Source organism: Sinohyriopsis cumingii, chromosome 15 (genome assembly GCF_028554795.1).
Source record: "Sinohyriopsis cumingii isolate HCF-2022 chromosome 15, ASM2855479v2, whole genome shotgun sequence".
Taxonomy (NCBI): Eukaryota; Metazoa; Mollusca; class Bivalvia; order Unionida; family Unionidae; genus Sinohyriopsis; species Sinohyriopsis cumingii.
The window spans coordinates 126,610,667-126,626,686 of record NC_142975.1 but is presented as its reverse complement, the minus strand read 5'-3'; the positions used below and the strand labels follow the sequence as shown (position 1 = coordinate 126,626,686).

General features: G+C 32.7%; 1 protein-coding gene across 2 annotated transcripts in view; it reads left to right on the top strand.

The window, feature by feature from the left end:
- The window catches only part of LOC149782712 (diphosphomevalonate decarboxylase-like), a 30,272-nt gene that overhangs the window by 7,495 nt on the left and 6,757 nt on the right, over window positions 1-16,020 (top strand). The window contains exons 4-8 of one of the 2 annotated variants that reach the window (XM_089934213.1): window positions 7,267-7,333; window positions 10,070-10,210; window positions 10,930-10,984; window positions 13,862-14,006; window positions 15,549-15,716. In XM_089934213.1, the coding sequence (XP_089790339.1) occupies window positions 7,297-7,333; window positions 10,070-10,210; window positions 10,930-10,984; window positions 13,862-14,006; window positions 15,549-15,716 (546 nt within the window). In that variant the 5' untranslated portion in view covers window positions 7,267-7,296. The remainder of the gene's footprint in view (window positions 1-7,266; window positions 7,334-10,069; window positions 10,211-10,929; window positions 10,985-13,861; window positions 14,007-15,548; window positions 15,717-16,020) is intronic. The other variant, XM_089934212.1, reaches the window with a different exon arrangement.

Sequence of the window (16,020 nt, the reverse complement as noted above, 5' to 3'; positions counted from 1 at the left end):
CTCAATCACCCTTGGACATAGCAAGTACCCATACCATCCCTCCATCACCCTTGGACATAGCAAGTACCCCTACCATCCCTCCATCACCCCTGGACATAGCAAGTACCCATACCATCCTTCCATCAACCTTGGACATAGCAAGTACCCATACCATCCCTCCATCAACCTTGGACATAGCAAGTACCCATCCCATCCCTTCGTCAACCTTGGACGTAGCAAGCACCCATGCCATCCCTTTATCACCCTTGGACATAGCAAGTACCTCTACCATCCCTCCATCACCCCTGGACATAGCAAGTACCCATACCATCCCTCCATCACCCTTGGACATAGCAAGTACCCCTACCATCTCTCCATCAACTTTGGACAGAGCAAACACCCATCCCATCCTTCCATCAACCTTGGACATAGCAAGTACCCATCCATTCCTTCCATCAACTGTGGACATAGCAAGTACCCATCCCATCCCATCGTCAACCTTGGACGTAGCAAGCACTCATGCCATCCCTCCATCAACCTTGGGCATTTAGCTTTTATGGTGTTCTATTATGAAAAGAGAAAAAGAGAGAAATTGTAATCCTTATTTATTTACATGACAGTTGTTATCTTCCTTGGGTAAAAGAGCACTACTGATTTTGTTCACAGATTATATTCCACTGTCAAATAACATTTCTGGAAAAGAAAACCCAGTTCATTCCTGTTTTGTTACAAGAGCCATTGTTACATTATGCCAAAGAAATCACATGACCTTGCAGGGTTATTACATGCTGCATGTACTTAAATATGATGTTATCATTGGTGAATTTTTATGGTCCAGGTAATTCTAGTCGTGGCTATTTTGAGTGTACGGGACCCACAACTGGATCAGACAATTGAGACTATCAGTAGATAAATAGGACTACCTTGTTGAAAAATGCAGGTTTTCCGAACATTATAAATTTGAATGTAAATGAATTTAACAGTCAGTACTTGTGTTTAATAATGAAGACTCATAAATAGAAATGTTTATATATTACATATAAAGAAAACATTTTGTGGCTGCAGTATGGTACCATGCTTGTACCATTTTGGTGGCAGCATAACAGAAGTCTATATCTTTGGCATACGTTTGAAAAAGCACTGTATTGTAGTCATCACCTTCATATGCACCATAAGTAAATGAATTCCAATTGCAAGAATCAGACATATACACCATTCAAGCCCTGATATCTCGCAAACCCACTTATAACGCAGGGACAGGTGTGGGTCCCATTTTTTCTACAAAATAAACTACCCCCAAAATTGATCCCTATTTGTTGAAGAAAATCACTATCACAATTTGTAACTGAAACTTTGATATATCGCTCATTTTATCATAAAAAATGGTAAATAGGTCCTGCAAATTTGAATCACATTATGAAATTGTCAACCTTTAATAATATGTCATACTTTTTTTACATTTCCTTTCCAAACGACTTTCTTAGTATACTGTAAGTAACTATATTCAAAAAGAATTTGATCAATAAAACTGTCGCTTATGCATACTGGAGGCAGTATTTTCTTAAATAAAACCAATTAAATACGTTTTTTATCAAGTGAAATTTGTATTTTAGTTCTATCAGTTAGTTAGGTTTAAGTGTAATGATCATAAATGCAATGTGCTCTCTTGTATTCAGGCGTAAAATGTGTCAAATTACCTGAACAGCTATGTCCATGAGCATTTCTCTGAGAACTTAATTAAGTGCTAACTGTACTTTGATATCTGACTTGTGAAGATTTTTGTTGCATTAATTTAAAAACTGACTTCATTTGTTATATCACGTTAATTGTGTCTTTTTTATCAAATAAAGGATGTGGAATAAAAGAAAAGTTAAAAGGCATGCAAATCCTACATGTGTAAGATCTAGCAGGCCCGGTCGTATGTCGAGTGAACTCATTTCAATTGATCAGTTATAAATATTATTGTGTACTTAATATAATTAGACTACCTTAAATTAACCTACTCAGTCATAAATATGATCAAAGATAGCAAGGCAATCAAGCGAAATTAATACTTCATCAAATAAAGAGCTTTGTAGCACAGATAATGATTATTGTTCCACAAGCAAGCTTCAGCAAAATCCTGAATTAGCACTTAGACATGCCCTCAAGGATCAGAAGATGTTTCACTGATATTGCAATCAAATCATGGCATCAATATTTTACAAACTGAGAAGTACAAAAATTGACTTTTGATGCTGACAGTTGTTACATGAAATAAATGTTGCTAAGTTTTAAAAATAAAACTAATCTTGTTTTGTTGTGTATCAACATTTAGTCTGCTACCCTGCTTTATAGATCCATGCTTTGAACTTTGTTGTAATAAGTCTGGAACCAGACTAATCAACAACAATTTTTTTTTGCGTACATGTGAAGGTTGTTGAAATCAGTTGAAATAATCTTAACAATCTTTCAGTCATTGGGCATCCTGAAAATACATATAATTTATGGAGAATAACTAATAACTTCATTAGAAAAAGTGCTTTATTGACATATTCTTAAAGCGGTTATAAAATGAGTATTCAGATCCCCTCTCCTGCAGTTTTGTTCAGCAGGGATGGCATAACTCCTAATTTTCGGAGGTTCCTTAGTAACTTGCATCCTCAGTTACAGTGCGGTCTATGTTATTGGACCCTATCATGCGGGAGTTATCGAGGGAGAGGTGTACAATCAAAATATTACAAAAGATAAACAAAAACAGTACACTATAAAAGACATGCAATAATCAATTTCACCCTTTCAGTGACTTTCGTGTTTAGATAGAAAATGCCAAGGTTTTAGTAATTTAGTTTGTTTACTATAATAAAGCAACAGTACTCTTTGACCAATGGTCTCTGGTTTACACTTTGGAATGTAGGATCACACAAGGTATACTGTGGTGTTTTGTGACAATGACTTTCTTGTTACAGGCACTTGTCATTGATATTGTTTGAGGATTATGAGCTGTATATGTCATTTTCCAGCTGTAAAACAGGCACTTGTCATTGATATTGTTTGAGGATTATGAGCTGTATATGTCATTCTCCAGCTGTAAATGAAGAGCAGTTGATATTTTAATTAAACATTTGATATTATAAATATTACAGCAGTTGATATTATTATTACAGTAGTTGATACTATAATTACAGGACTTGATTTTATAATCACAACAGTTGATACCATTAATACAGCTTTTGGTATTATAATTACTGCAGTTCATATTATAATTGCAGCAGTTGATATTATAGTTACATAAGTTGATACTATAATTACAGCAGTTGATACTATAATTACAGCAGTTGATACTATAATTACAGCAGTAGGTACCATAATTACAGCAGTTGATACCATAATTACAACAGGTGATATTAAAATTAGAGCAGTTGATATTATAATTACACAAGTTGATAAATATAATTTCAAGCATTGCACATTCTTCTTTCTCGCTGATAAAGACAACAACAGATTGAATATAACTGGTAGATTCTTAATTAAGGAAACAATTACCCTTTCAAAATGAGAAGATCAGTTTACAGTTATAAACATTGATTATTTTTTAATCTCCTGATTAATTTTTAATTGATTTAAATTGTAGCCAGCATAAATTAAAAATGAATTATGAACTTCAGCACAGACGAAATGTGAGCATGAATAGGATAAAATATACCATTTTCTTGTATGATACCAATAATGACAAGGACAAGAAGCAAGAAGTATTAAATTGTAATATAAAAATGAATTATCCACAGTATTAGCTACACTAAAAATAAACTTTCCCAAATTTAAGAAATATTTGTTTTTTTGCACGAGTTTTGATCCAAGAAATTCTTATAAAACAATACATTGGTCACTTGACATATCTTAGTTATACATCAGAATTTTTTCCAGTTCTGTTTTAAACATGGTTGAGATATAAAATAATAAAATACTAGGTTAGAAAATGATAAATTACTTTACATAATGACAAAGTAATGCCTTGATTATGTTTGTTGTTTAAAATGTGTATTCTTTATTGAAAAAGTTTCTTTGATATATTTACTGTTTTTGCATGTGTAAATCTTTTGATTCAAACTTTTTTATGCTAAAATTTTAAGCATTTGATGAAAAATATCAAGTTTGGTGTATGAAAAATATGATGTATTTAATTAATTTTTATTTTTATGGATAGATGATATACAAAAAAATTAGCAGGTTTGAAAAAATACATGAAATAAGAAAATTCTAGATTATCTTGGAGAAGGTTTTCAGGTTTTTTTCCCCAATTTTTCCCGACCACATTTTAAAGTTTGAATCAGAGAATGTCCCTGATGACCAGAGAGGTATTACATATATATGACAGTGCAGTGTCAAATCAGCATTCTAGGTAAGATGGCTGACAATGTTTTCAGCATGATTCTGTCTTCTTGTCTAGAAATAATTGTTTTCTTTATAAAAGGAAACTTTTATCTTGGATTTGATAGTGATACTGGCCAAAATGATGTGATTTATTTTTCGACCACTCCAGTGGCTTAGTGGTTAGAGCGTCTGCCACAGATGCGGGAGGTCGTGGGTTCAATCCCCGTCTCAGTCATACCAAAGACTCACAAAAATGGTATTAACAGTAGCCTCGCTTGGCACTCAGCATTAAGAGGTTAGAGTTAGGACTGGTTGCCCTGGTGTCAGGATAATGTGACTGGGTGGGACATGATGCTACATGTCTGTGGCATGATGCCCCGGTACTAGACATCACTATAAACTGCCACACTGCAGACATCGTAGTGATATGACTAAAAAGTTGTTAAAGCTACGTTAAAAATCAAAATGACACACACACACACGCACACACACACATTTATTTTTCACTTTTTAATTAACAAGGGTAAATTTCCTAAATGAAAGCAGAATTCTAAAAAAAAATTACTTAGGATGCCCAATGAAATGATCCAGTGCTTTATTATTCAGTAAAAAAATTTTTAAAAATTCTGAATTTTATTCATCCTTTGTTGTTATGCAAAGCCTGTCAATATTTTCATGCCATGTTTCAAGGAAAGGACTATGACAAAGTTAGACTTGATACAGAATTATATTATGAAAGCTTATTTCAAATAAACAATCATGACATTTCTGAAATGAACATGCAGTTTCTGTATGGACAGAAAAACATAACTATTAAATTACAACGAAGATAGAATGAATGAGAGCTCAAAATGTATAGAATCCTCTTTACCCTTATGTTTTTATTGTATGTTTTGCTATTTTCAAATAACCTACCACATATAATCACTAATAAGTTCTGTCCATTTCCAAGCTGCACAGACCCAGGTCTGTCATGGCATAATGAGGTGGCAGATATGGATCTATGCAGTGTGTTTGGAGTAATCTGCAGAACAAGCAACATAGACCCAGATCTGCTGGTGATAGCAGATAGTGTATGTTGTTTGTGGTTGGACTTGATCTATAAGAAGTATATGTTGGATTGAATTAAATTTTTTAAAATTTTGACAGAATTATGAAAGTGCATTCTTTTGATAGTAGGACTGAAGGAGGATATTTACTTCTTTATGTTGAATCTAACTCAGATTTAAACATTTTGTGATATTCAGATTTAACACACACACACACACACACACACACACACACACACACACACACACACACACACACACACACACACACACACACACACACACACACACACACACACACAGATGATACGCATCACATATTAAGTATATCTATGAAAATAAATACCTAGTGTTGGAACTTTATCAGTGTCACACACAAATCAAAATCAACCTATACAAAATATACATATTTCTAAAGGGCATTCAGTTATTTCTCTTGTGATATAACATTTAATTTTGTTATTTTAAAATTACTTTTGTTATCTTTTCTAAGACTCACTACAGAATGGTATTTTCTGGTAATTTTCCTTTTCGGCATGCATGCACTTCAACAGTACATGTAGATCACATGATCATGTATGCAGGTCACTAAATGGATATGAATATCCATACAGTTAATTTGGCCAATGAGAAATGAATTTGTTGTAACATGGATATTAATGTTTCTTTGTATGTTTGCAAACAACAGAGCTATGATGGGTCATTTCTTTGAGGAATTTGCACCATCTATTCTAAATACAGGTAAAAGGCATACATCAAAATAAAATTAAAGCTTTTCTTTTTAAAATGATAAGCAAGTCCTTAAATTCAGTAAATATTTTGTATCCTGCATTTTGTACCAAAATATACCCAGATGTGTCAAAATTGACTGACTCATCAATTGGGTCACCTGACTGCCATTTTTTTGACATTTTACTGCTACATTTTCTATCAATTTACAGCTATTTTTTCATAAGCTTATTAACTAGTTTGTTCTTAAGATTTTAGTAGCAAATTCAGTTGTTTTGATCAAAATAATTAAAAAAACTAACATGATCTTTTTGGTTATTTCTAAATAATATAGAAATTGTGTATACCCTGCCAACCTGCAAAACAATTCTTTTAAACAGTAGAAAAACAAATTCTTTAAATGATATATGAAGAAGTACTTTACAGAGTTAGATGTATTTCCTAAACAATGAAAAAAATTTACAACTTAATTATTTAAACAGAATGGTGACATTTTTCAAAAAATAAAGTATGAGATTTACCACTTACCATGACAATAATTAATCTTGAAAATTTGTTGCATATTCCATATGAGTACTAAAGCCTTAGACTTGATACATGATTACCAGTATGGCTTTATTAAAATATTTATTTGAATGGTTTTTATGTGGAAAACAATATTTTTAAAATTTAACATCATATATTGACTTACTGTTGTTTGTGTTAGCATACAAAATATTAAAAACAAAATTTAAGTATTGGTGAGATTTTTCTTGAAATAACTGTAAAAAATACATCTTAAACAATTACAAAAATGAGTCCAGCATGTTTGTTACATAAAGTTGAAAAGTTTTATGAATTTTTCTTTAAAAATAACAAAATTACATAAATTTATGTATTGTTTCCTTTTTTCAGTGCCATCAATTTATTGCATGTGGGAAATATTATAAGGGAAAAGGTTGGCAAATTAATGGAAATTTTGCGACTTTATCATGTCATATCTTTACTTCTGGTTGAGATATTTTTAAAATTTAACCTGTTCTATGTTGCTAGAGATGAGAGCTATCATTTAAAAGCAATTCAAGGAGAATGAAAAATCAGCTAAGGTTGCTATGTACACAAACACAGAAGCTGTTTTTTTTTATAAAAATTTATATAGACTTTGTTACTATTATAGGTACTGAAATTTTGTTTCAGGGAGCAGTCGATGGACAGCAAAAGAATACAGAATTTGTTGAATGAAAGTGAGTTTTTTGCAATATACATTAATTGGATTTGGTTACAAATGAATTGGCTCTTAACACAGCTGAGCATATAATATATTTATGGCTGATATGTCTTGTCCTTGTCACTCGTGTGATATGATATCAGATCATCAAGGGAGTACATGAATCAGGCTGTAAAATTTGGCTAATCATCATGAGAGTACATGAATCAGACTGTATATTTTGGCTGATCATCATGAGAGTACATGAATCAGGCTGTACATTTTGGCTGATCATCAAGGAAGTACATGAATCAGGCTGTACAGTTTGGCTGATCATTATGGGAGTACATGAATCAGGGTGTACAATTTGGCTGATCATCAAGGGAGTACATAAATCAGGCTGTACAATTTGGCTGATCATCAAGGGAGTACATGAATCAGGCTGTACGATTTGGCTGATCATCATGAGAGTACATGAATCAGGCTGTACATTTTGGATGATCATCAAGGAAGTACATGAATCAGGCTGTACAATTTGGCTGATCATTATGGGAGTACATAAATCAGGCTGTACAATTTAGCTGATCATCAAGGGAGTACATGAATCAGGCTGTACAATTTGGCTGATCATCAAGGGAGTACATAAATCAGGCTGTACAATTTGGCTGATCATCAAGGGGATACATGAATCAGGCTGTCATATTTGGCTGATCATCATGAGAGTACATGAATCAGGCTGTCATATTTGGCTGATCATCATGAGAGTACATAAATCAGGCTATAGAATTAGGTTAAAAATGATACGAGAAATCGCCCACAAACTAACAAAGAGTGTACCAGAAGAATGTAAAGAATAAAATATTCCAGAAGATTGTTCAGAAGTATTGTTTGATATATGGCTGTATGTTCTCTGTCAGAAACAATGAAGTTCTTGTTGAATGGCATTTCTGATGATCATAATTTCATAAGGATAACAGACTTTATTGGAGGTCTTTAGGACATGTTCAGCGGATATGTACACTTTTTGAGCATAAGGAAATATTTTATGAGTGAAGTGGATTTTTTTTGTTGTCTTGAGTGGTGAAGCCACAAGTGTCAGTATAAATTGTTTCCAATTCATAAGTGAAATATTTCATTATATCTACTAAAAACACATATATTTTCTTTTTTACTATATATTTTACGGCAAAATCCTCTGATTTTCATCGATTTCTTTCCGTATTACTACATTGATAAAATTAAGTTCCAAAATTTTACAATAATTTTAGGACAGTGATTTCACTGAGAACGAGACAGAGAGAGAGGGAAGAAAAAAAGAAATTGGCCTTAATATGGATGTACAGTTCTGACGTTAATATGGAAATACAGTTCTGAATAACATAGATAAGAGCAGATATATTTCCTAAATGGAAGAGAAAGTTGTTGCAAAAGTGATATTGCCCCTCTGGCAGTAAGCTTGGTATTGTCTCTGTGGTGAAGTCATTTTTCCACCACAGATATTCAATAATTCATTTTGAAATATATAATATCAATAACATAGACATGTCATGTTTGAAAATATTTACTTTTTGCTCAACAAATGTATGAATCAACCCCAAATGAGTTTTTAGCTTTTTCCTTTTATGTACTTTTATACTATTTGAAGTTTATTTTGAAATTTTTTGTATATACCAGATTAGATTTTCTGTTGCTATGGATAGCTATATCACCATTTACATTTCTAATATAGTTTTCAGTAGTTAAGAGTTTTAATGACATTTAAGTTTTTAATTCTTTAATTCTGTGGCTGGCTAGTAATAACGGTACCTGTATTTACTTTACCCAAAGGTTGACAGCCAATGTCAAGTCGACAAATTATTTTGATCAAGTATGCCACTGTTTAGTTTGAATGGAGGCCATGAAAACATCATGTGAAACTAGGAGTGCATTTGACATATAGAGATATCATGTGCACCCTAATTGTTGATTAACTCAGTAATTTGAGAAGGTCAGAACATGACTTACATTATTTCGCAATCTAATAATTTAAATGTTTGAGAATCTTTTTAGTGACTCAGAATTTGTTGATTTGGTGTGCAGATAGAGGTTGTATAAGGGAATTATACACTTTTATTCTACAGTGTATGCCAGCTTTGTAAGAGAGAGGAAAGTGTGATTTATTATTTTTTTTTTTAAATTTTGTTGGAATAATAGAGTGGAAAACATTTAATTCAAACAGTTAATATCTATCAGATTATGTGAATGTATTCAAGGACTTGAATATTTTAATAATTCTTCTTGATTATGTGAAACTTTAAACGACTTAAGTGATATTCTGCCATTAAAACTTTTGGATTTAGAACTGTGATTCTTGACTGGTGCTAGCACATTAGCTTATACATACATAGGTTAGAACCTTACCAGTAATTTGGAAAACCTTTGGACAGTTTCTGGATTAGTATAAGATTGATAGCATAATTTAGGATATTCTAGGAAATAATACACTGTAAGTTATTTTTAATTCTTTCACTTTGTTTAATTTTAAATGTTAGGGATATATATTTATATTTTAGAAACCTGAATGTTTTTTTGGTTTTACCTTGTCTTTTTTTACAAAGTTTAAGCCCCTAGATATAACACTGTTTTAAACTTGCTCACTTTCCTGCTTGTATCTCTCTGCACATTTTTTCAAAATACTTCAAGAAAAGATATTTTATATGGGCATGCAAAATAAAAGTCAAAAGATGTTTTACTGTGAAAAATGTATAATATATATTCTGATTTTAATTTGCAGTTAAGCAGTGGAAGAAGGAAAAACAGAATGGTGATATATGTACTGATAGTTTACTCATGTGGAAGGTTCATATTTGCTCAGAAAACAATTTTCCAACTGCAGCTGGACTGGCATCTTCAGCTGCAGGTTACGCCTGTCTTGGTATGTCCTTATTGTAAATAACCAGTCTGTAAACATCCCTCCACCACTCTTTATACCATCACAGTTAGTTTTCTTATATAATAAAGGAATGCAAAATTAATAAATCCATACCAAATGATAACATTTTATTAAGCTTAATTAAATCTCCCATAATAACCCAATGGTTGATAATAAACTTGCTTTCTTTGAATCTAACGGAGCACAGCTTTATAGATGCAAGATTTCTCAGGCCATTTTGTAGCCAATACTTTTGTACGTTTTTACACAAGAAAGTTATTTGTTCCCCAGATTCTTGACTTGGTTCTGTCTGTTGGTTTCAGTCAGTTTCAAAAACCACTAAGAATGTAATTGGATGGAAGGTCAGAGTGCACAGATCATGATGTCATACAATTCAGCTTTAACCAGCGATACACACAACATGCATAAATAAGGCCCAATGACATTGAAAATAATTCTAAATAAACAATTCCAATGCATATGGTAATTTAGTAATGAATCTGTTTTGAAAATTGACCTTTTGAATGATTAGAAATGATGACAAGACATTTTTCAGCCAGTATGCCTTCTGTTTATATTAAAACAGGATCTCTAGTTTATGTACCAATAAATCAGATTGATCAAGTTTCAAGTCAAAACAGTGCAATTGGAAAACTTACTGTTTTGCTTTCCAGCAGCCGTTGTTGCATTTATTACAGACTGAGCTATGCTTTTCTTTCCAGCCTATTCCCTAGCCAGATTGTATGATGTAGAAGGAGATCTCTCAGCTATTGCCAGGTAAGCAGCTGTTCCATTGGTGTGTGGATGAAAATCATTTTTATTTGCTTGAAAGGTTATGGCATGCAGTCTGCTATTCTGTTTACATTGAATAGTTAGTGAGTTTAATAATAAGGAATTGTGTATATTTTACATTTCTGCCCTTGAGAAAGTGAAAGGCTTGTCAGGCTATGCAAAGGCACTTAACCACATTCTCATGGTGAGATTAAATGATTAGTTTCATATCGGTTACTTCCCTTGACAAATGTATGCCTTCAGAATTATCATGTCACTTCAGGATGTAACAATGGGCACAATATATTACCCCAAAATTATCACACATCACTTCAGTATGCAATAATGGCCACACTGTATGACCCCAAAATTATCACATATCACTCCATTATGCAACAATGGCCACAAAGTATGGCAAAGAAATTATTGTATGGCACTTCAGTATGCAACAATGGCCACAATGTATGACTTGGAAATTATCACACATTACTTCAGTTTGCAACAATAGCCACAATGTAAGACTCAGAAAATATCACATCACTTCGTTATGCAACAATGGCCACAATGTATGACTCCAGAATTATCACATGTCACTTCAGTATTATGCAACAATGGGCACAACATAGTCTTGGTGAGTGAATTAAATTTTAAATTGAAGCAACTGAAATTGTCAAAGATTTATTATGACTCTGGTCAGTAAAATATAAAGGGAATAAATGTTTAGTTATGCAAATGCAATCGGCAGATTTGTGGATATTGGATACATTTTGATAGTAGTTTTATAAGAGATTTTTATTGCACTTTTAATGAGCAGTTTTAGTCACTTGTCTACATGAAGCTTAACACATTAACCCCTGGAGGTTTTTGTTGTTTTCGTCTGAAATTCGAGTAGGAAACACATTTTGAAAGCTATTTCTGAATACATCTGAAAACACATACTTCCAGGTGATCTTCCAATAAAATAGTGCCTACTTGTGTTAGAAACATTGTTTTTCATTGACTATTTGGCTCGTGTGTATGCAGAAGGGTAAAAGTTGGAGTTTTTTTTTTGTTGCTTAACAGACCCATTATTTTTGTATCAAGACCACTGTTTATTCCAAATGCCCATCTTATCCTACTTTTTGCAAAGGTTCATCTGTCTGTTTGCAGTTAATACCAGTTTGCCTTAGATCTGAGACCAAAAAGTCTAAAATCCTGGCACAAAATTGGATTCCGACCATGGGTGAATTTTGGGTAGAAAAAAATCCGGTCCTAAAAATGAGGTTTTTCCCTTTGTATTTTGTAGTCCATCTTGAAATTCCAGATTATTTGGTAACATTGTAGAGCCATATCTGCCTACCTTTCTATAATAACACCCACTTTAGTGTATCATACATGACCTTGACACTACAGAGCTTGGCAGTAGGCTACTACATCCTGCCACTTAAACTCCTCACCAGGGGTTAATGTGTTAAGGGATAGATAAGGTGATGCATTTGTGTTTAATTTGCAATATGTTTTTAAAATATTGCAATCTATATTTACAATTCTGTTTAAATGTTTGAAATATTGTTACGTATATCTGATTTAATATATATATTTAATTTAATTTGTCAGTTTTAAAATTTTTATTCTATTATATGCTATTATAATGTAAATTTATTCACTATAGATGATACTTTTTTCAGGAAATGGTTTGACCTTGACTGTTGGTTTATAAACAACAGGTGTTGATCTAAATTCTGACCTGGGTCCAGAATTAGTAAACAAAGTTCTATTTTATTTTAAAATGATTGGTTGTTATTAATGTCATGATGAAACTATGTGGGTTGAGAAGTAAACACTTTTTTATTTTTATTCTTGGAATAAAATCATTGGTCTAATCAAGGCCATATTCAGTGTATGTGATATAAACATGATCACATGACCCTTGTTGATGTTTAGGAAAGTCCATATAACTCAGTGTTTGAGAGAAATAATTTTAGTAGAAGTTGGGCAGTTAAAGTGTTATGTTGGTCTGTTTAGAGTTATTTCAAATTACTTGGACTCAGAAAGGATTGATTCTGTTATTTGTCTGGAAATATTTTGAAGAGTGCTCACACAGGGAAAGACTTTGCGTACAAATTTAATTTGGATTTCCAACACCAGAGTGCTATTTTTTGTATTTCTACAAGGAACTGCAGATAAGCACAGTACTGACTACAGCATACGTTGTCATTTGGATTTTACATCAGGATTCGAATTTGAAATTATTAGAACATTTATTGCTAGGACTTTTGCAATTTAATTTGTGGATTCTTCTTAGATTAATTTTGGATTTGATTCAGGAAAATAAATTATTTTTTAAATTTTAAATTTTTGTTGTTTTCACTCTTTCTGTGTTACTGTTTATTCGAGCCTAAACACATAACAATATATATTAAAAAGACTGAAGATCTGTACTGTTTTGAAAATTTATCTTATGTTGGAGTGGGGCTAAAACAGTTTTGTAAAATCCTTTAAACTTTACTTTGAAAGTTTATTACATGACAACATAAATTTTTAAATTTGTCTTTGGAAAAAATGAACATGGATATTACAGTCATAGAAAAGTGTCTGAACTTTTATTTTTTTTATCATATTAAAAAGTTCTTGAATTTCATAAAGACATTCAAATTCACTTTAGCTCATAACAGTGAATATTTTTGCAGTTAATTGATGAAAATATCAACTTGCTGCTTAGAGTTATAAATAAAATTGAATATTCATTTTGCCATAATATCACATTTTTAAAATGGAAAACTTTATGGTTTGCTTGCTAAAGATAACAGAACATTAAATCTTTCAACATGTGTCCCGAATTTTGAATTAAATAATTGTTATAGTGATGTTATGTTAAAATGATGTGTATATTTTGCATACTAGACGAGGGTCTGGCAGTGCATGTAGAAGTATGTATGGTGGATTTGTGGAGTGGGACATGGGCTCACAGGAGGATGGCTCTGATTCCATATCCAGACAGATCGCATCAGAAAATCACTGGCCAGAACTACGAGTGCTCCTTCTGGTGGTGAGTAGAGTCCATCAGCACTTTCACTGAAATGTATCAGTTGTACCAAAATTTATGTAATGTTAACAATGGATTATCTCATCTCAATCAATATCATTTCTTTCATGTCTACTTTTATAAGTCATTCTCCAGTATCTAAGAGTAAATACTAAAATAATGTGACCTGATATACACTTGTAATTTGTATACTTCATGTTGACTGAGTGATCTGTGGAAATAAATAGGATTGTGATAATAGTGTGCCTCTCCTGTGATTCCTGTTTCCATGCCAACCTTGAATGCACAATAACTTTCTGTAACTATAATCTTTCTCTGACAGCTACATTACAAATTCAACCAATGTAAGGTGTTTTCTCTTGGTATTTTACCAGCATATTTTACACTGTAGCGTGAGTGTGTGATATGGAAATTTAACTTAGCTTTAAAAAAAATTAAGTCATATCACTACAGTGTCTGCACTGTGACAGTTTATAGTGATGTCTAGCACTGGGGGCATCATACTGCAGACATGTAGCATCATGTCCCACCCAGTGACATTATCCTGACACCAGGCTGACCAGTCCTAGCACTAACCTCTTCATGCTGAGTGCCAAGCCAAGCAGCTGCAAGTATCATTTTTATCAGTCTTTTTGCATAACTCAACATGGGTTTTGAACCCGTGACCTCCCACATCCGAGGCAGATGCTTAAACCACTATGCCACTGGAGCGGTAGATTCTTACATACAAATTGGATCAAACTGCAGACTGCACTGACCCAGACCAGCTGTCATGCAATGCACTGCTAGATTTGAGTCTACATAGTTAGTTGGGACTAATCAGTAAAAAAAATCCAGCATTAACCCCGATCTACTAGTGCATTCTGTGACAGTAAATATGGGTCTTTATAGTTTGTTAGGACTAATCAATAGAACAGACAACATAGACTGTGATCTGCCATCATGCAGTGTATCAGTAGATCTGATCCTATGCTGTTTGTTCAGGCTGATTGGTAAAACAAACAAAATAAACCCTGATATGCTCACATTTTATCACATCAGAGTCTGTGATCTGACTTAAAAATGAGTAAATATATATATTAGATGTGTACAGATCTGACATGTACAAATATTTATGTCAGCAGAACATAGGATAGTCTGCAAAAGGGGTGAGCAGCTTTCCTGCACATGTGACAAATGCCTTTTGCTTTTTTTATTCACAGGTAGACACATACCTCATATAAGAGTTATGCAAATGTTAAAGGTACAATTTATGCTTTTTTACCATGTGTATATGATTATATTTATTTAGTACATAGTTCTGTAAAATATAGCATGAATGAATACTGTTTTCAGTCCTAGTCCCCTGATGACTTGAAATGGACTGATGTTTTGAAAATATTGGTTCATCAGATAGTTTCAAGCAATACCTTTCTTTACAAGTCAGCGCCAGTAAACAGCTTTTATTCCCTGTCTTGTTTGGTTGGTCAAGTCTTAGAAAGGATCATACCTGGTATCTGGCAGTTAGAACATTTTCTTGATGGTTTTGTCTTCTTATCTGTATAGGTGAGTGACCAGCAGAAAAGCATGGGAAGTACAGAGGGGATGCAGACAACACTTCAGACAAGCCAGTTAATGGACAGAAGAATCCAATGTGTTCCAAGAAATGTAGAAAAAATTAAAGAGGCAATACTAAAAAAAGATTTCAAAACTTTTGCTGAAATCACAATGAAGGTAGTTTTTGTTGATTTATTGATTGATTGGTTTATTTGTTTGTTTATTTATTTTGCTGTTGCTTTTTCACTGATGTCCAATTTTAGCAGGTTTTGTAGTTGCTACCATATGAATTTAATGACAAAACAGTGATCTTTTAGAAATAGTAATGTCCCTTCCCCAATCAACAGATTTAATTATCATGCTGGTAAAATAATAGTATACCTTCTTCCAATCAAAAGATTGAATTACCACACTGGTATGATAATAGTATCCTATCCACAATCAAGAAATTTAATTACCACTGGTAAAATAATAATATTCC